The sequence below is a fragment of the Gadus chalcogrammus genome, chromosome 2 (genome assembly GCF_026213295.1).
Source record: "Gadus chalcogrammus isolate NIFS_2021 chromosome 2, NIFS_Gcha_1.0, whole genome shotgun sequence".
NCBI lineage: Eukaryota > Metazoa > Chordata > Actinopteri > Gadiformes > Gadidae > Gadus > Gadus chalcogrammus.
Genome location: NC_079413.1, coordinates 21445765 through 21465610, shown reverse-complemented (window position 1 = coordinate 21465610; position 19846 = coordinate 21445765). Strand labels below are relative to the sequence as shown.

The 19846-nt window shown below is 48.0% G+C and overlaps 2 protein-coding genes across 2 annotated transcripts in view; both read left to right on the top strand.

The window, feature by feature from the left end:
• The first annotated feature begins 10104 nt into the window (after window positions 1-10104).
• On the top strand, window positions 10105-14284 carry nfil3-6 (nuclear factor, interleukin 3 regulated, member 6). Its single transcript, XM_056604945.1, has 2 exons — window positions 10105-10488; window positions 11222-14284. The coding sequence occupies exon 2, from the start codon at window positions 11303-11305 to the stop codon at window positions 12482-12484; it is 1182 nt and encodes a 393-aa protein (XP_056460920.1). The 5' UTR covers window positions 10105-10488; window positions 11222-11302; the 3' UTR covers window positions 12485-14284.
• A 4019-nt stretch (window positions 14285-18303) lies between these two features.
• LOC130398789 (uncharacterized) overlaps window positions 18304-19846 on the top strand; it is an 11391-nt gene continuing 9848 nt past the window's right edge. The window contains exon 1 of the mRNA XM_056604944.1: window positions 18304-18527. The gene's annotated coding sequence lies outside the window, so the exon portion shown is untranslated. The remainder of the gene's footprint in view (window positions 18528-19846) is intronic.

The window sequence follows — 19846 nt, the reverse complement described above, 5'->3', positions numbered from 1 at the left end:
TCATTTGGGGGTTCTGCTAGAAAAGGCTTACATGCTTTATGCTAAAAATAACGTCCTTATTCTCACACTGTACATTGATGCAGCACCTCTTTCACCCTTTGTCAGAAATGCTTTGCTTTAGCTTCTGTCTTTTAATGGTCTGCCTCCCGAAAAGGTCAGTCTACTGTGATTGGTCGGCTGTCGGGTTTTCGCTCACTGATCGAAATGTATATATGGGTTCGAGCAGCGAAGCTGCTTGGCCCCCTATTGTTACTTTAACGGGTTTTTTCCCCTCAAATTCTGTAAAAGTCATACTGCAGCCTATACCGTAAATCGAAAACCTCTTGAAATGTTCAGGTATGGTTACCAATAACCCCCACTACCCATGAACCCAAATTTGTGGTACTGCACCCAAAGGTGGCGCTATTGTAAAAAATCATGAATTAGCTTCTCCTCACCAGATTGACCTGGACTCAAAATTCTTTCAGAATATTAATCTATAGAATCAGATGCATTTATAAAACCCAGGATATTATGCCATCTTTTGCTTTTCCCACAATTTCATATTGAACATGATAAAAAGATTCACAGGCTACACATATATTCAAAAATTCAACCAAATTGCCACATAAAATCTTTAGACCAAGCCTCACAAAAATCATCCAACAGAATTTGCTTTATTTAGTTATATTTGAGAAATGTTGGCCAATACAGTGGGAGCACTTAGCCCATTTTTCTTATATTACCATTTTATTATTGTATAAAAAAACAGACTATTATTATGTGGAAAACAATACCCCCCACTACCCATAAACCCAAATTGTGGTACTGCACCCAAAGGTGGCGCCATTTAAAAAACGTATTTCTCCTTACTAGATTGACCTGAACTCAAAATTATTTCATCCTATTAATCTCTAAAATCAGATGCATCTTTTTCACCCTGGTCTCAACCCATTTTGCCTATATGGCTATTTTGTTATTGTATGACTACAATACGGCTATCATTAGGTGGATACCATTAACAGTGCACATTTTTAGATCTGTACTCTTTTAGGAAAGCCCTTAATTCTCTTATGAAATGTGTGCTTGGAGTTTTCTTGATGTTGTGTGCTTCTCAATCGACATTTTCACCATGAGGCTTGATCCAGTTTAGGAATGTCAGTGGCTCAACGGGATAATGCCGTGTACTGTTGATCCTTAGGTTGACAGTAAGAATCCTGATTAGAGCATTTTAAACAAGCGGAACATGGTATTCTCTCGTTACCACTCATTTAAAAAAACACAAAATTGAACAGCACCTGATATTCATCAGGCAATCAACATTCCGAGTCATTATTTTCCAAGAATTGGATTGCCAAGAAACAGTATGGCATTAAGGGGAACTTTTCCGTTAGACATTTTTCCTTCATAATTAACTCTGTCATATTTATATTTCTTCTGTTAGTGTTTTTGACAACAAATGTTTATTTTTTCAAGTATTCGCTTGGAAGAAAGCCCTTAATTCACACAATAAATGTGTGCTTTGAGTTTTCTGGATGTTGTGTGCTTATTAATAGACATTTTGACCATGTGAATGGGGCTGCAGTTCAGATTTAGAAGTGGAACATCTTTCCTTTAATTTTGAACGGACCCCGTTGATCACCGCTTGCGGTTATATTGAATAATTTCTTATTTTGTTGCACTTGTGTAATCTGCAACAGTTTATCCAGCAAAGTTGAAAAAGTCCACTGCAAACAAATACGAAAGGTAGAAAAGAAGCATGATTTTATGTTATGTGTAATGAGATACAACTGTCTAACCTTTGGGGTTTCATTATACCAGAGGACCCAAATAATTAGTGAAGAAGTTATGAATCAATGTTTCTCAAAATAACTTTATTTTTCACAAATGTAAACAAACTTTTAAGCTGGAGCAAACTATGAAGAAGTCAGGGTTGTCTCTCCGACCTCTATGGTACTCAGGATATGTCTGTAGTTTCCTGATCCGGCTGGACAGTATGTTGCCTTCCGACTGCCGCTTGACTGAAGCGGAATATGTGGCAGACAACCACCACCTCTTTGAGGGTCCCGTATGCCGCGTTTCCAACGGAGGGTGCGGTTCGGTTTCGCAAAGGTGTATTTCACAGATCATCCACATAATCTGTGAAAAACTGCCTTCAAATTGTCATTAGCATACTTCTGATTATTTCTGTCACCGTTGCAACTGCCAAGCGTTCATTCTCAAAACTAAAACTAATTAAAAGCGATCTGAGGTGCGCAGAGGGACAGGGTGTAGTTGATTTCCCCCTACAGTAAATTTCCTGTTATTAATCGAAAAAAACAAGAGCAGTAACAGCAAACCACTTAAACTAATTTGTAGGTCCACAACTGTTGATTATGCTTAGATTTTCCTCAGCCTCACTTCTCAGTCTGGGCTGCAGATAGGAGAGTCTTAAGCTAGATGACTAAACGTGGATCTTGACCCGAGGCGGTCAACACGGCGGGGAAGGTGTAGGACTGGGGGGCAGGAGGCAGCTTGCACGGTGCATGCACGACGGCGCACCAGTGTGCTCAGGACACTGTGTCACTGTCGGCAGGGTAAAGTAGGCCAGCTATATCTGGGTTGGCCACTGATTATGCATGGGTTATGCAACACCCCAGCATGTTTTACATAACCACCAGCCGCACTGCTCTCTCTCTCTCCCCTTCTCTGTCTCTTTCCCCCACACTGCTCTCTCTCTCTCTCTCTCTCTCTCTCTCTCTCTCTGTCTCTGTCTCTTTCTCTCTCTCTCTCTCTCTCTCTCTCTCTCTCTCTCTCTCTGTCTCTCTCTCTCTCTCTCTCTCTCTCTCTCTCTCTCCTCTCTCTCTCTCTCCGCTCTCTCTCTCTCTCTCTCTCCCTCTCCTCTCTCTCTCTCTCTCCCCTCCCTCCCTCCCTCCCTCTCTCTCTCTCTCTCTCTCTCTCTCTCTCTCTCTCCTCTATCTCTCTCTCTCTCTCCTCTCTCTCTCTCTCTCTCTCTCTCTCTCTCTCTCTCTCTCTCTTCTCTTCTCTATCTCTCTCTCTCTCTCTCTCTCTCTCTCTCTCTCTCTCTCTCTCTCTCTCTCTCTCTCTCTCTAGCCCAAAATCCCCCTCTCTCTCTAACTCTCTCTCTCTCTCTACCCCCCAATTCCTCTCTCTCTCTCTGTAGCGTTTCCAAACTGACTGCATTAAACCCTCACATCTCCAAACCTTGCTGGGTTGAAAGCGGCCATCTGTACGACGTGAGACCAGACCCGACCGGTCTGATCCTGTTTGAAGACAAGTTCACCGCCTGGGTACCACTTCCACACATTTACAGATGAAAAGCATTGCAATAAAATGATTTTGTCTGTCTTTCTATCTCTAAACGCTGTATGTCCTTCCTGCTTCCTCAGCAAATGTGGATCCAACTTTTGTCTGTTTTGCTTGTTGCACGCCCCAGAGGCAGAGATACAGAGACAGACGGACAGACATTACAGTCAACATATAGCGTGTTTGTCTCCAGAACGTAGCCATCGTGTTCAAGAAAACATTATAGGTCAACCAGAGTTCTCTTCTCCAGCGTCACGCCACATGGTCACTGATGTCATCTCACACCATGACTGGAAGCCATGCAGTGGCGTGACGCTACTCACAGACCCACACACTCTAACACAGCGCACTCTAACACAAAGCCCCGGTCACCAGGACGACCACACCTCGACCGGCCCCCCGTTCTGCCACTCCACAAGTTGCTCCCAACTTGTTGTTGATAACACTCTGGTTGCCCTGACGATACACTCCGTCCTCCATCTCTCTGATTAGCTTCATGAGCATCACCCACCGTCCCAACTCTACCCCCCCCCCACCACCACCACCACCACCACCACCGTCAGAGGTTGCTTTAGCAACGGCGTGACGTACGCCGACAGGCCGAGAATAGCAACATGAGGACACAGAGCTCTGAGGCTGGGGGCTCTCTAAGGTCCTGACGTGTTGTTCAAGGCCCGCGGCGGCTCGCTGGAGGCCGTTGTCAACATGCTACCCTGCACCACACTAACGCCGCTTTAGTACGGCGGGAGAAGTTGTGTAGTTGTGTTGTTGTGTTGTTGGAGGCAGAGTGAGGAGAGTATGTCGATGTTGTGTTTGGTTGTTGTGCTGTTGGGTTGTTATATTGTTGTGTTGTTGTGTTGCGCTGTTGTTGGAAGCAGAGTGAGGAGAATACGACCCTCCATGTTGTGTTGTTGTGTTGTTGTGTTGTTTTGTAGTTGTGTTGTTGGAGACAGAGTGAGGAGAATATGACCCTGCGTGTTGTGTTGTTGTTTTTGTGTTGTTGTGTTGTTGTGTAGTTGTGTTGTTGTGTTGTTGTGTTGTTGTGTTGTTGTATTGTTGTGTTGTTGTATTGATGTATTGTTGTGTTGTTGTGTAGTTGTGTTGTTGGAGGCAGAGTGAGGAGACTATAGCGGGCTGTGTTGTGTTGTTGCGTTGTTGTGTGGTTGTGTGGTTGTGTTGTTGTGTTGTTGTGTTGCTGTGTAGTTGTGTTGTTGGAGGCAGTGTGAGGAGAGTACGGCAGGCTGTGTTGTGTTGTTGCGTTGTTGTGTGGTTGTGTGGTTGTGTTGTTGTGTTTTTGTGTTGTTGTGTTGTTGTGTTGCTGTGTAGTTGTGTTGTTGGAGGCAGTGTGAGGAGAGTACGGCAGGCTGTGTTGTGTTGTTGTGTTATGTGGTTGTGTTGTTGTGTTGTTTGGTTCACTCATACTGTTGAGGAGAGTTTGGGAGTTTCAGGGCGGCTGAGGTTTGGCTTGCGTGAGCAAGATGCTGTTGGGTGAAGATCGTTTAAAACTCTGGTTCGCGTGGGAAGAGAACAAAACTGCCTCTATTTAAAAAAGAACAACGTCATGGACACTCTCACACACACACACACACACACACACACACACACACACACACACACACACACACACACACACACACATACACACACACACATACACACACACACAGATACACCCATACACAAACACCATCTCTTTCTCTCTCAAACAGACACACACCATATTTTTCTCTCAACCATACACAAAAACACACACAAACACACACAGAGTTATGAAACCGCCTCCCCCAAGTTATCCAAAGTGACTCATCGTTGCTATTTATAGCGTGCTACATCTAGCGTGCATACGCTGCCCGCTACGCGTCTTGGCAACATCTACGCAGCGCACCGTCCTGCCCGCTGGGCCTCGGGGGAAGGTGATTCATGAAGAGGGGCCGGGGTTTAGCTGTGGTGCCCGCGTCACCGCGCACACCACCAGATTAGCTCCAGCTTGCCCCTCCTTTTGCGCCGCAATTTCCCACGTGAAACACAGACTGCGTACGACCCACGTGTGAAGGGAACGAATAAGTTGTGCAGAGCTGGAATTCACCATGTTTTGTTTGTTTGTTTGTTTTTTTGGTTGTGTGCTACTTTGTTGGTTGAATGCACCTCACCGCATTGAGAAGGAAGACTATTCGGGATTGCTTTGAAGGTACAGGAAGGGGTTATTAATGACATACTGTACGATGTCTATGCTCTGGCATTAGCCCTTCACTAGTGTCCATTGTCTGTCCCCTGCTAGTGTTAGCCCTTCAAAAGCACTAGGCCTGAACTAGCATTGGCCCTGCACTAGCAGTAGCCCTGCATTAGCATTAGCCTTGTCCTAGCATTAGCCCTCGGTTGGCCCTAGCCCAGGCAGCCCTGGCTCTATTTTCAATGACTAAGATGGTAAACTCCATGTAAGGCCCGGCCAAAAGTTTGTAGAAGCTATATGTTTCTTTAACAGCTGTTGTACAATGTGTTTCTACTCCAAACCCAATGCTAGCTTAAGAAGAGTGATGACAATGTGAGATCGATACGGATGGACTTCCACTGTGAGTAACCACACTTGCAAGATGAATAATAATAATAAAAATAGATTTTATGTTGCGCCTTTCAGGATACTCAAGGTCGCTTCACAAGAGTGGGAGATGAGGGTGCGTGTGTAGGCAAGTGAGTGAGAGTGCAAAATGCGCAAGGCGTTGGGTGGGGTCGTGAGTCAGAGGCCGTAGGCCCCAGAGAAAAGGTGTGCTTTCGTGTACTTTTTGAAAGTCTCCACGGAAGGGGCACAGCGGGTGTTGGGGGGAGCTGGTTCCACGGAGTGGGGTCGGACACGCAAAAGGCCCTCTCCCCAAAGGTCTTGAGTCTCGTGCGGGGAATTGCACGAAGGGTTCAAAAAGTCAATTCATCTATGTGGAGCCTTTAAATACTCTCTCTCTCTCTCTCTCTCTCTCTCTCTCTCTCAATCTCTCTCTTTCTCTCTCTCTCTCTCTCTCTCTCTCTCTCTCTCTCTCTCTCTCTCTCTCTCTCTCTCTCTCTCTCTTTCTCTCTCTCTCTCTCTCTCTCTCTCTCTCTCTCTCTCTCTCTCTCTCTCTCTCTCTCTCTCTCTCTCTCTCTCTCTCTCCCAATCTTAAAATACTCATTACAGTAAATGTCAAAACATAAATCCAAAATCCATGTGAGCAAACATTAATCTTCAAATCTCCAGTCGGGGGAGGCAGACCTCTTGAATTTAAAAGTATTTCCCCCGTTTTGCATTTTATTAAAACTTGATACAGAAATGGTCACTGTTCACAATGTCAACTGAAAAATAGGAGATTTAATTACCCTTCAACACCAGACCAACAACCGGGCTGATGAAGATGTAAGATACACTTCTATCGTTTCGGATCTGAAAATGTGCATTAGGGGAACAGTAAATATCAGCAATGCCACGGCACAACAGAGTAAGAGACAGAGAAGATACGTCTACCAAAATAAAACAGTCTGCGATGGCGGAGCAGATGAACGAGAGGCAAGTGATGAAATACCCACAGATCTTTACATGGAAATGGGTCATATCTGTTGTGTTACGTGACCTCCTAGCCTCTTTCCTGTTCTGACTAACTGTGTCAGCAGAGTGACCCCTCTCTCCCCCCCCCCCCCCCGCCCCCCCATGCTGGTCTGTGATGCAGTTAGGAGGATATTCTCAGCTCCTCCATCACCCCTGGGGAAGCTTACATAACAGCCCCCCCCCCCCCTCTTGTTCCCCTCCCCTCCCCTCCCTCTCCTCCACTCTCCCTTTCATCCCCTTCTCTCTCGTCCTCCCCTTTCTCCCCTCTCCTACTCCCTCTACCCCTCCCTCTCCTCCATCCTTCTCCTCCCTCCCTTCTCTCCCCTCTCCTACTCCCTCTACCCCTCCCTCTCCTCCATCCATCCACTCCCTCCGCCCCCGCTACCTTCCAGCTGGCGGTTGTGAAGCTGGGCCAGAAGGTCAACTACCGAACCTCCAGACGCCGTGTGGGCGATGACGTAAGCGCGAGGCTGTGATCCTCAGGGACCAATCAGAGTGGGCGTCGACCAGACTCTGACCCTAACCTGGAGTAGCCATCCTTGTAAAACAGCCAGTCGTGGCAATTGGCAGACGCCTTTATCCATAGACTTACAATAAGTACATTTGCCAGAAGAAAGAAACAATATTTCGCTGTCAGTACAGTAAGGATGTTCATAGAACCAATTGCAAAGCACTAACAATCGCTAGGTTAACCCATTCCCCGCATGCAGAAAAGATAGCTAGGATAAGATGCTAAACAATGCTAAGTACTATAAGTGCAAGGGCATGTAACATACAATAAGGGTGTGTATCTTCTACATGTAAAAGATGTGTCGCCGTGAGTATAAAGAGTCCTACGTGTGACTCGTGTCGATGATGAAACGACCGCCTCTCTTGGTCGTATTCCAACGCGTGTCGAATGCGTCTTGGCAGTCACGGTTTGTTTGCAGAATACTTCATCATTATCAGTGAAGGACTGCAAGCCCAAGGTAGGACAGCCCCCTCTTCATAGAGACTCTGCAAGCCCAGTGGGAACACAAGGAGCCTGGAGGACGAGGCCCAGGAGGGAACCTTTAGTCGGTTTAGCTCAGGAGGTAGAGTAGTTGTCTTGTAACCGAAAGGTTGCTAGTTCGATCCCCAGCTCCTCTTAGCTGAGTGTTGATGTGTCCCTGAGCAAGACACTTCCCTAAATGCTCCTGACGAGCTGGCTGTCGCCTTGCATGGTTGACTCTGCCGTCGGTGTGTCAATGTGTGTATTAACTGATGTAAGTCGCTTTGGATGAAAGCGTCAATGCCCTCAATGTAAATGTTTAGTGACCTGACATTAACAGCCCCATCACCATACATGACGATAGGAATGAAGACCGGTACAGCAGCACTGATACCCAACAACTAGTGTCTAGTGTTCATCCACCTCAACATATACCTGCAAAGTTGTTTGGTTGACTAAGTTACTTCAATGACTTACAGCCCGAGTCTCCTGGGTGTTAGTCGTGCGTTTGACACACTCATTCACCACGACCTCTCTATATGAACCCTGTCACTCCTTACACTATGCCGCCTGACTTCAGAAAGCCTTCCTAGCAGAAAGCTCTCTGGCAGACAGCCCTGCAGGCAGACTTCTCCCGTGGAGTTCGCCGAGAGCAGCATGACAGCATCCACCTTCTGTTCTTTCAGCAAGGGCTGCGTGATACACATCCACGCTAGGAAGAGCCAATCAGAGTCACAGTAGGGTCATGCCTTCGTCAATCAGTAAAGAAAACGGTGCATACAGTTGCCACATATACACACACGGCAAAACACACAATGCAAAAAATAACGTAATAACCTGGCGCATAACATGTATAGTAACACACAACCCACATTGGCCATGGGTCATTATCCTCAACCAATCTGTGTGTGTGTGTGTGTGTGTGTGTGTGTATGTGTGTGTGTGTGTGTGCGTGTGTGTGTGTGTGTGGATGTGTGTGTGTGACGTCTTCAACGTATCTGTGTGTGCTTGTGTGTGTCTGTGTGTGTGTGTGTATGTTTTTGTGCATGTGACTGCTTTAATGTATCTGTGTGTGTGTGCGTGTGTGTGTTTATCTTTGTGTGTCTTTGTGTGAGTGTGTGTCTGTGTGTCTGTCGTTGTATGGGTGTCTCAGTGCCACAGATCAGTGACTTACATTCTAGACTGGGCTCATAAAACCCTGAACAACAGAAAGGCGGGCGGACAGCTCAATAGAATCACGTGGTCCGTGGTGAAACATCTTCCCAGAAGGGAATGCTTCGGAAGAGCAGATCAAGGGTCTCCCCGGGGCCTCCTGCGTAAGAGTTATGGACCTTTGTGTGAACGGCTCTCCTGGATTTCCTTGAAACGAGGCGTGTCTTCTCAGAGAGTTACCCAACCTCACGTTGAGTCATCGGCCGCATTACACAACAACTCGCTCTCCTCCCCCTCTCACACCAAGGAGCCCTGAATACCGGGAGGGAGGGGCTTATGGGGGGGGGGGGGGGGGGATGGGGCGGGGCTTCGCAAAAGGGGGAGGAGCCTTACCTACACTGAGGAGCCCGGAAGAGGGGGCTATGAGCTAGGGGGGGCAGAGGGGGCGGGATTTTTTCAGAAGTGGGTGGAGTCTTACCTACACCAAGGAGCCCTGAAGATCGAGAGGGGAGGGGCCAATGGAGGGAGCGGGCCTCACACAAGTGGAAGGGATCATCCTAAGTAACTGCTGATGGTTCCTTGAAAACATGGTGAATTCTTGACATTCTCGACATAGGAAGGCCTGCCCTGTTGACTTTGTCCCGCGGTGGGAGTTGAGCTGATAACCTTTCACCTCCCCCGCGAGATTGTGTTTTCAAGTTTAGTCTCGGGTTACGACAACAGTCGTGGCGTGAGGTGTAGGCCTCCGAATAAGACCTGATTCTTTATGTGGAATGCTAAGACGCGTACGTTATTTTTACTACATGGCGTCGTATTGGAGGACATAATACCCTGAAATGAGTTCTAATAAGCCAAACAGCTATCACGTGGTGTTCCCCGGAGAGAGCAGTCTGGGTCAGCTTCTCTTTGAACCCTCCCTGATCTTAAAGTCCATAAGCCAAGCCAGGCACTGTGTTGATATTATTTTGTTACCTGATTATGTCTTTCAGAGATTATGAATGTTACAAAACAGTGGCTGGGAAGACAGCAGAGCTGAGAGAGAGAGCATTTTTTCTCTCTCTAAAGCAATATTACGTAATTGTTATGAGATTCCGCCTGTGTGGTATAATCGGGGTCAGCTGAGGATGGTCGGGGAGGGTCCACTTGCTGTTGGAAAGGAGGCGGCCCAAGCAGCGAACACACACACAGCCCCGCTGGTTCAAGTGAGGAGAGGCGACGTCCTTGGCTGAACTTTGCGCGCGACGTTACAAATAGAGTCTGCAGCGTCCAAGTGGAGCACAGCGCGCGGACGACGAGACAGCGCGATAACACCAAGTAACGCCGGCTCGATCTCATAACTACAGCGCTCAGTGGGGCAGGGAGAGGAAGGTGGGAGACGACAGAGTGGGACCGTAGCGGGACGGAGCAAACACAACACACACAGCTTCTTCCGGAGTCGGGAAGGAAGAGAGAATATTGTTGGAGGACGGAGAAGGAAAAGTGTTTACAGACATTCTTCTCGCACAGATCTGAGGTAAAATTGTTCATTTTATTTTCCGCAGGCTACATTGCTTGAAAAGATTTTAGGGTAAAACATACTTGGAATGGAATTTAAATCCAGAGTTATCCCTTTGACAAAAATGGATGGGTTTTATACAGGCCCATATATATGTGCCTCTTTAAAATATTAAGGCTATAGTATGCTTAGCGTTCAATTAAAAGGAAACAGTGACAAATAAGATCATCTGCACACTTTTAACAACGCACTTTTTAAGTAAGACTTGGTAGATAAAGTACATCAATCAGGTGTCGATGTCAAGGAGTTATGAAAATGCATCAGTTTAACAATTTCAAGTTCGACTTTTAAAATAAACATCTCTCAGACCCGAGATGAGAAAATATAACATATTGTTGGTGTCGTAGTTTTATTTCGTATAATTTTATTTCATTTTGAAAACTTCTGTCTTAATGTTCAACCCTTGTACATTTCCACATACCGGTATATTCATGTGGGCTCATACCATTTCCACACGTTATGTAATTGACAGCAACAATCGCTTGTATTTTTTTTCTACGTTCTCCGTCATCACGAGGGGATGCAGATTGTCTGGACATCCTCCTCTGACGCCTGTTGCTTCTATTACGAGCTATTGTGCACTGCCATTACAAAGGGCTGGCAGCTTTCATGGAGCGATATAATGAGGTTGCATAATACTCATTGCATAACCACTAAATCTCCTTCTGTCTTTCTTTCTTTTGGTCACCAGGTGGCACTGTTGCTGCGATCTCCGACCGACGTCGCATCGGCCTTTTTGAAGAAGAATTTGTTAACGATAAAAAAATAATTAATGAGCGCTCCTGTCATGTTTGACGAGTCTCAGCATTTGAGGATGTCGCAGGAGGGAGGCGATGTGCGGACCATGCACTCCCCGGGCGGGCTCTCTCCTCTGAGCGGAGGAGAGGAGGGCGGAGGAGGAGGTGGCAGCCCGCTGTCCTTCACCGATGAGGCGGTGTCCCTCCTCACCTCCAGCAGCCTGCTGGCCCACTCCCTGCTCGGCCGCGCCCCCGCGGCGAAGCGCAAGGCCAGCCCCTCGTCCAACGCGGCGCTGCGCCGCAAGCGCGAGTTCATCCCCGTGGACCAGAAGGACGACGGCTACTGGGACAAGCGGCGCAAGAACAACGAGGCCGCCAAGCGCTCGCGGGAGAAGCGCCGCGTCAACGACATGGTGCTGGAGAACCGCGTGCTGGCGCTGCTGGAGGAGAACGCTCGGCTGCGCGCCGAGCTGCTGGCGCTCAAGTTCCGCTTCGGCCTGGTCAAAGACCCGTCCAGCAGCCCCATGCTGCCCCTCGCCAACCCCGCCCCGCAGAGACCCAGCCCCTACTACCTACCCAGGGCGGACCACCAGAGGGACCTCCCGGGGGCCGTTGCGGTTGTGTCGCACCCCCACCACAGCCAGAGCCTGCGGCCGATCCGGGACCCCGGGCAGGGCCACCTGTCGGAGGACTCGGGGTTCTCCGGGGGCTCCAGCGTGGGGAGCCCCGTGTACTTCGAGGACCGGCTGAGCGACGGCGGTAAGCTGTCCCCGCGAGGCGCGGCGGAAGACCTGGGCTACGAGCCGCACCACTCCCCCCCCGCCCCCTCCGCCGCCGCCGAGGGCCACAGGACCCTCACCCCGACCGCGCCCCCCGCCTTCTGCCCCGCCGACGGCATGAAGACCCTCCCCCACAAGCTGCGCTTCAAGGTCCCGGGCTGCGGGGACGGCGGCGGCGGCGAGGGGGGGGCGCTCGCCGCCGCCGCCGCGTGTCTGGCCAAGGGTCCCGGGGTGAGGGGCTTGTGGGTGCATCCGCCGGAGACGACGGAGGACGGAGCCGGGCGGGGGGGGAGGCAGACCCCGCCGGGCGGACCCTCCCTGGGGGGGGACTACCAGAACGAGAACAGCGTGCTGCGGTCCCAGCTCAGCTCCCTGAGCGAGGAGGTGGCCCAGCTCAAGAAGCTCTTCACGCAGCAGCTCATGGCCAAGGTCCACTGAGGAACTGAACTCAAAGGCAGCCGGGGCCAGAGAACTCATCACGGTGTACTGGAGATAATTTGTCTAGACTGAAATGGACCACATCATAACTCTGTGTGGGAAAACCATACTTAATGGACAAATGTCTAAGAAAAGTCTTCTGTTTGTCAGTTTGGTTTTAAATATTGTGTTGTTGTGTACTCTGTGCTGTATGTTTTCTGATATGTTGTCGGGATTTGATTCGTCCTTCACACACTAACTTATTCGTGTTCCCATCATGGGTTTGTCACTGTACTACAGAGTCTTAACCTCGAAATGTATTAAAAATCGATTTGTAGTTTTCAACACTGACTCACTCAGAGATAACTGTCTGCACACACAGCTTGCCTACGCTCCCATTTCAAGCCCATCAGCACTGGATCCCTCTGAGTGGACAGCGGACGTAGGTGGACCTGGGTCATCAGACTGCAATACTAGGATCATGTCCTCACAGCAGGACTCAGGAGAGGGAATTACCTTTTAGCTGAAACACAACAGATACATATTCAGACAAGCCGGAAAAAGGATCAAATTCCTCTACTCCACTGAATCTCATCACTCTCACACATTTAAATTTAGTACCTCAACCTTCCTTTGTGACGCACACACTTTTACAATTACCATGAATGCAATATTATTACTCAGTCAGAGGGGGGCAGCAGCTTCCACATGTTGGCTCCTCAAACAGTCGCGGTTCGTGACCGAAATTACCCTACATATTATTAACAATTTGACAGAAGATACGGCAGAAACTACGCCTTATTTTTGCATTTCATCATAAATGAGACATCAACGCTTTTAATATGTCATTTTGTCCTTGTCACTATGCAGTTTGCGCGTCTCTGAGGACAATAGTGTGAAGGTGATACCGCGGCGTGGCACATGCTGTGTGCGCGGGGGTGCCCAAACGACGCTTTGACGCACGCATCCGCTGCATGGTTCTACAGACGTCATCAACCCTGGTCTCCATTTGACTCTGGAAAAATAAACCTCAAAATAATCTTCTCATTCATTCATTCAGCTCAGCGTGTGTCATTCTGCGTTCATCACTTTCAAACCACGGATCGAGGCTGAACAAACCGATTACCCGCCCCAGAGTGTGTTCACAGGATTAGGCCTTCCTATTCGCGCCTTCACCAAGGCCAGTTAAGATCTATATATCTATAGATCTATAGTCTTGCATCAATGAAAGCGGAGCAGTATCCCACTTATTGGTTTACCGGGAGGGTCCTTGCTGTGGTGGCAGGTATTGAGGGTGCAGCAGGGTGGATTAAAATTGAAATGTTTCAACTTGATGAGGGTAATAGCCGGCTCTACTTCCCGCGCGCGCCGTCCTCGTACGCGAGACCTCAATAACCGCATCCCCAAAATCCCCCTCCCCACCCTTTCCCCCCACATTTTGCCCCTTATTCCCACCCCTTTTTCAGTAAGAGGATAAAGCCTGTTGCCAGGCAGGCATTGCGACAGTTGCCATGGGAACACTCACAGACATAGCTAGAAGGGGGAAACGATTGGGTGCGGTTGGGTGGTGAGGATGGGGCGCGCGGGATCGGGGGAGGTTCACGGCCAGTGTCTCGTGCTGCGGGTTGGAACAAAGAGCGGGAGAATCAGGATGTGCACATCTCTAATATGAAGTTATGATTTTTTTTATATATTCTCGTCGTATTTACTTCTTGCAGAATGTTGTTCATTAATAAAATGGATGATTTATTCATTAGTCTCTGGATCTAAGTTGATCTAAGGAGCTTTGTTTAACGACAGGGATCCCTTGTGTTTAACTTACAAAGGTACGCTCAGGGGAAAAAGGAGAGTTACGGGTGAACGATTAGTGACTCATATGCTAATGAGTGTTGGATTGCCTTCTCAATCTAGCGTTCCAAATATAGCCTAATTAAAACAGTCAGAGAGAGAGAGAGACAGAGAGAGAGAGAGAGAGAGAGAGAGAGAGAGAGAGAGAGAGAGAGAGAGAGAGAGAGAGAGAGAGAGAGAGTAAGGTAGGGGGATAGGGAGAGAGTTAGGCAGATAGAGACACACAGAGAGAGAGAGAGAGAGAGAGAGAGAGAGAGAGAGAGAGAGAGAGAGAGAGAGAGAGAGAGAGAGAGAGAGAGAGAGAGAGAGAGAGAGAGAGAGAGAGAGAGAGGGGAATAGAAAGGAGGGGTTAAACATCAGAAGCACGGGGGACCTCCTGAAACGACCAACTACAGTATGCTTATCCTCTCGTTTACATAACGACGCCTCAGAAGAGCGGTTCCCATTGCACGGCTCCGCTCCAGAGGTCGACACGTTGTAAGCGGCGAGAAGGACCAGCTCAGCTACCCCCCCCCCCCCCCCCCCCTCATCCATCAGCCAATCAGGAACCCCTCAGGACGCAAGACGCCGCCAGTCCGACAGGAAGTTGGCGAGGCGGCCCGGTTGGCGCTCCAAGATGGCGTCTGTCCCGGGGAGCTGCCATGTGGCGCGATGGCAGGCTGTCGCCGTGTGATCAAACACCGTGTTCTCCGCTGGGAGGAGGCTGACGGGTGTGAGGGGGCTTCCAGTCTGGCCGCCGCTCAGAGACAAGAAGCCTGTGTGAAAACGTTAGCGTGGATGCTAACACACACGTCTGGCTTATTCCCATGATGCACTTGTTCACACTGTTGTGAACAACGCAGTTTGACCCGTTAACCTAATACCTAAAATAGCCACCTCTAACCGAATGCATAAACTATCTCTTACATATGACCTTACTTACCATCTCTAACCAATTACCTGAACATAACCAGCTCAAACCATACATTTAGTAAGTAATAATCTCTAACCTTATACCAAATTTGACCATTTCTAACCTGATATCAAACATGACCCTCTAACCTATTATCAAAACATCACCTCGTAAAAGTTGCATTGTCTTTGTTACACTAAACCTTTTTTCATTTAGAAACTATCTATACCATTATACAATATATAATGTCATCTGAGATCCAATAATTAAAAGGTTAAAAAAAAAACATTTGTAAAAAAAAATCGTGGGAAAAGACCACAGGTTAAATCCTAGGAGCTGGCAACATCCCTGATGATCTTGATGCGTTTACCTGGCAGTCACTGTCTGCTGCTAAGCAGTGTGATGACCACCTGGCCTGTCTTCTGTAGGTCACTGTGACATCTAGATCATCCATAACATGCACTTATCTGTTTTGTACTGCAGGTCACACTGTCCCTAATCGCTCAGGGCCTGCACCCACACACGCATACGAACGCATGCACGCACGCACGAACACATGCACACACGCACTGCATTCTGACACACACACTGCACTCACACACACACACACATGCATGCATACAAATATAAACACACACTTACACACGCACACACACTTACACCAACAACCTTCACATTATCCTCTAGCTTCCAAATCAGAAGATAGGGCAAGAAAACCAAGCCAAGAATATGTATGTGTGTGTGTGTGTGTGTGTGTGTGTGTGTGTGTGTGTGTGTGTGTGTGTGTGTGTGTGTGAGAGAGAGAGAGAGTGTGTTTGTTTGTGGTTGTGTGTGTGTGTGTGTGTGTGTGTGTGTGTGTGTGTGTGTCTGTGTGTGTGTGTGTGTGTGTGTGTGTGTGTGTGTGTGTGTGTGTGTGTGTGTGTGTGTGTGTGTGTGTGTGTGTGTGTGTGTGTGTGTGTGTGCGCATGCATGGGTCGAGGGAAATAATGAGATTTTGATCAAGATCAAGCCAAGTAACTGATCATTATAGAGAAATTTAATTGTGTTTGAGCTACGGTCACCCGGTCAACAACCACACCTTCTCTTTTCTGCTTCCCCCCCGGTCTCCACGGCAACCAGGAAGCGAGCATCATTACCCAGAATATCTTCCTCCGTTATCTGCTCTGTTGCCAGGAGGATCACAAGCCTTAGTCACATGATCATTGAACCTAATCCTTCCTCCCATCAGTGACTATTGGCTCAATGATTCCACTAGTTTGACCCAAACTCGTTTGAAAAGTACTAGGCTGTGTTCTAATTGGTCCACTTTCAGCCCTCAGTGCACATTAGGGTGTGTCCATTTTGTGAACGTAAATCTGGGAGCTAATAGCGCACCCTATAATGTATTGTAAAAAAAAAAAGTACAATAACTCCTTAATAATTAAATAAGTAAATAATATGTTATTCCTGTGCTATATCTTATGATGCATTGCGATTTTCATTACCAATGCACATTAGGGTGTGTCCATTTTGTGAACGTAAATCTGGGAGCTAATAGCGCACCCTATAATGTATTGTAAAAAAAAAAAGTACAATAACTCCTTAATAATTAAATAAGTAAATAATTTGTTATTCCTGTGCTATATCTTATGATGCATTGCGATTTTCATTACCATCACATTCTTCCAAAAGATACGGGTTCTCATCATGCAGTCTACTTCTTGCAGAAAATAGGTGCGCTGAGATTGTAAGACCGCAATTTATTTTCTGATTTTCTGTCTCCATGGAGACCCCAGTGGTCCTAACTAAAGAAACGTTCAGTGAGTAAAAAGGCATTGAGTACTACGGAGGTTATTCTGCTAAATAAATCAACTTATTTTGAGCTACGCTTGCAGCTTTAACACGGGTTGGTTTAGTAAGTCACCCCTGTGCATAATTAGTGTCTCCCTTCCTGATGCATAGGGTAATGAATCTCAAATTTGATCCACTCTGTTTCACAACACCAACACCAGCACTGCAGTTCACACGTCGCTCCATTCTGCTCCCTCTATTGCTTTCTTTCTAAATCCTTATCACCCCTGAGTAAACATAAGTGGATAGATGTGATTGGTCAGAATGGACCACCTACATAAAGCCCGCGACCCAGTTCTATTCTCAGCAGGACCGACAGAGGGCATTGGGAGCAGCAGAAATACAATCACTCAGATGAAGTAACCAAAACACACAGAGTTCCAGACAGTAGGTCAACATTACATGAGAGGACTAGTAGGCCTACATCAGCAAAGGCACATTGCAACGGCCACCTCAATTTTAGAAACATAAGATGGTGGGAATATTACTGATCGTGTACGTTAATGTTGCATTGATCATTGCTGAGGAATTCATCACTCAAGAATCTGTCCTGACATTGTTGTGTTTGAAACAGGTTTCATTCAACCAGATCGGTAGATTCCCGTTGATTTGGATCTGTATGTCTCCAATGGGCACAGTTTTCCCAACAGAAATCCCCACGATGCATTCTGATGCATAAATCTCTATATCTTGAGTAAGGAGGCCTACCAGATCTCTCTCTCTCTCTCTCTCTCTCTCTCTCTCTCTCTCTCTCTCTCTCTCTCTCTCTCTCTCTCTCTCGCTCTACAACTATATGGCAATGCAGTTGAAGGGAGCTTAATTGGCCAGGAGAATAGCCTAACATTATAATGGCTCCGTTCGCATAGCATCTCATCGAAATTGGCTCCGAGCCCTATAGTCCTTACCTCCCGTGTCCCACCCGCTCATCCCTCGCCCCCCCCCCCCCCCACCGTCCCCCGTCCCACTCTTCCCCCGCAACGGGATTCTAAGAAACGGGCGCGAGAGCGAGACGCAAAAACGTGACTAGGCACCCAGAGCGCCTAGTTATGCAACGACTGACCTACTAACATACATTTACAGACACGGAGAGGGAGAGACAGAGAGAGGGCGAGCGACCCACACACTCACTCACACACACACAGACAGGGAGAGAGAAAGACACAGAGAGAGAGAGAGAGAGAGAGAGAGAGAGAGAGAGAGAGAGAGAGAGAGAGAGAGAGAGAGAGAGAGAGAGAGAGAGAGAGAGAGAGAGAGAGAGAGAGAGAGAGAGAGAGAGAGAGAGAGAGAGAGAGAGAGAGAGAGAGCGTGCGCGAGAGCAAGTTCTTCACATAGCACGGAGCACGGAGACGATCCGGTACTCGGTATTTACGGAACCCACTGACCGGAGCGCTGTGTTGTTAACCAGAGGGACATGCGGCATCTCCAGCCACCAGTGGTTTAACAGGAACGAGGCTCCCGTTGCCCTGATCGGACTCTTATTTCAGAAGCACAAAGGTATGTCCTCTCATATCTATTTTTTTGCATTTTCTACACAACGCCAGCAGCGTTCATCAGTAGTAGGCTACCCGGCACCACGTTGTTCGTGCATTGTCTCCTCCCGATGAGTGTTGTTGGTGTTTTGGTGAGTGGTGTGTGTGTGTGTGTGTGTGTGTGTGTGTGTGTGTGTGTGTGTGTGTGTGTGTGTGTGTGTGTGTGTGGTGTTGTTTGTGGGTGGTCGTTTGTTTTGGTGCGACGCTGCGTTTTCTCAATGTCAAAGCGCAGCTTGCCTCCTCCGCGTTGGGTAACGGGGCGGCCGGGGTGTGAGTGTGTGTGTGTGTGGGGGGGTATGTGTATGGGGGGGGGGGGGGGGGGGGTCATTCCTTCACTTTAGGGGGTCGAGCGTCGGCCGCAGTTTAAAGAAGGCGAAGACAATGTCTGTGGGCGATTTAGGGTCAAATCCAGTGACACACTGGTATGATCACGGTCGTAATAATGTGTCCAGCGTGCAATGATGCAACGGGGTCACCCGTGTGTATACGAACATGGTGTGGTATTGCAGTCCCATTTCATAACCTGCATCCATACTGCCGATCTGATACTGATTTAATATTAGTGATGACATCCGAAATGGAATAAAATAATAAACAAATGATTGGATGAGTGATGAACAAATGAACAACAACAGCAGAGAGCCTCGATCTGTTCTGCGGGGTTCGACGTCCACGCTTCTCCATGTCACGTGCGCTCCGCTCTTAGTAAGGTGAGTGCGGGGGCGCACCCGGGTTAACTCTTCCTCGACGTGCTCGAGACACAGAACATAACTTGGAGTTCGGCATCGGCACGCACGTGACCGCATGTCTGTAGAGATGACTATGATAACAACGGAGATGCTGGAGTTGTGGGCGTGCGACTAACCAGTTATCATATGAGGTAACTGTTGGCACCTCTCCCGAACCCACTAGGTCAGGTGTGGGTCAGGTGGACCCTGTGGTCGAACACGCACACGCACACGCACACACACACACACACACACACACACACACACACACACACACACACACACACACACACACACACACACACACACACACACACACACACACACACACACACACACACACACACACACACACACACACACACGCATAGTCTTGGGAGGCTTGGTTCTTTTATAATCCGAAATAATCATCCGGGAGATTCGTTATGACAACGGAGCAGAGATATTATATCCATATTGACACGAAATATTATATTGGCTATACTATATTTATTTAATATATTGATTGCCTATTCTATGTGGTTCCAATGTTGCCAAACTGAACAGAATCACCTGT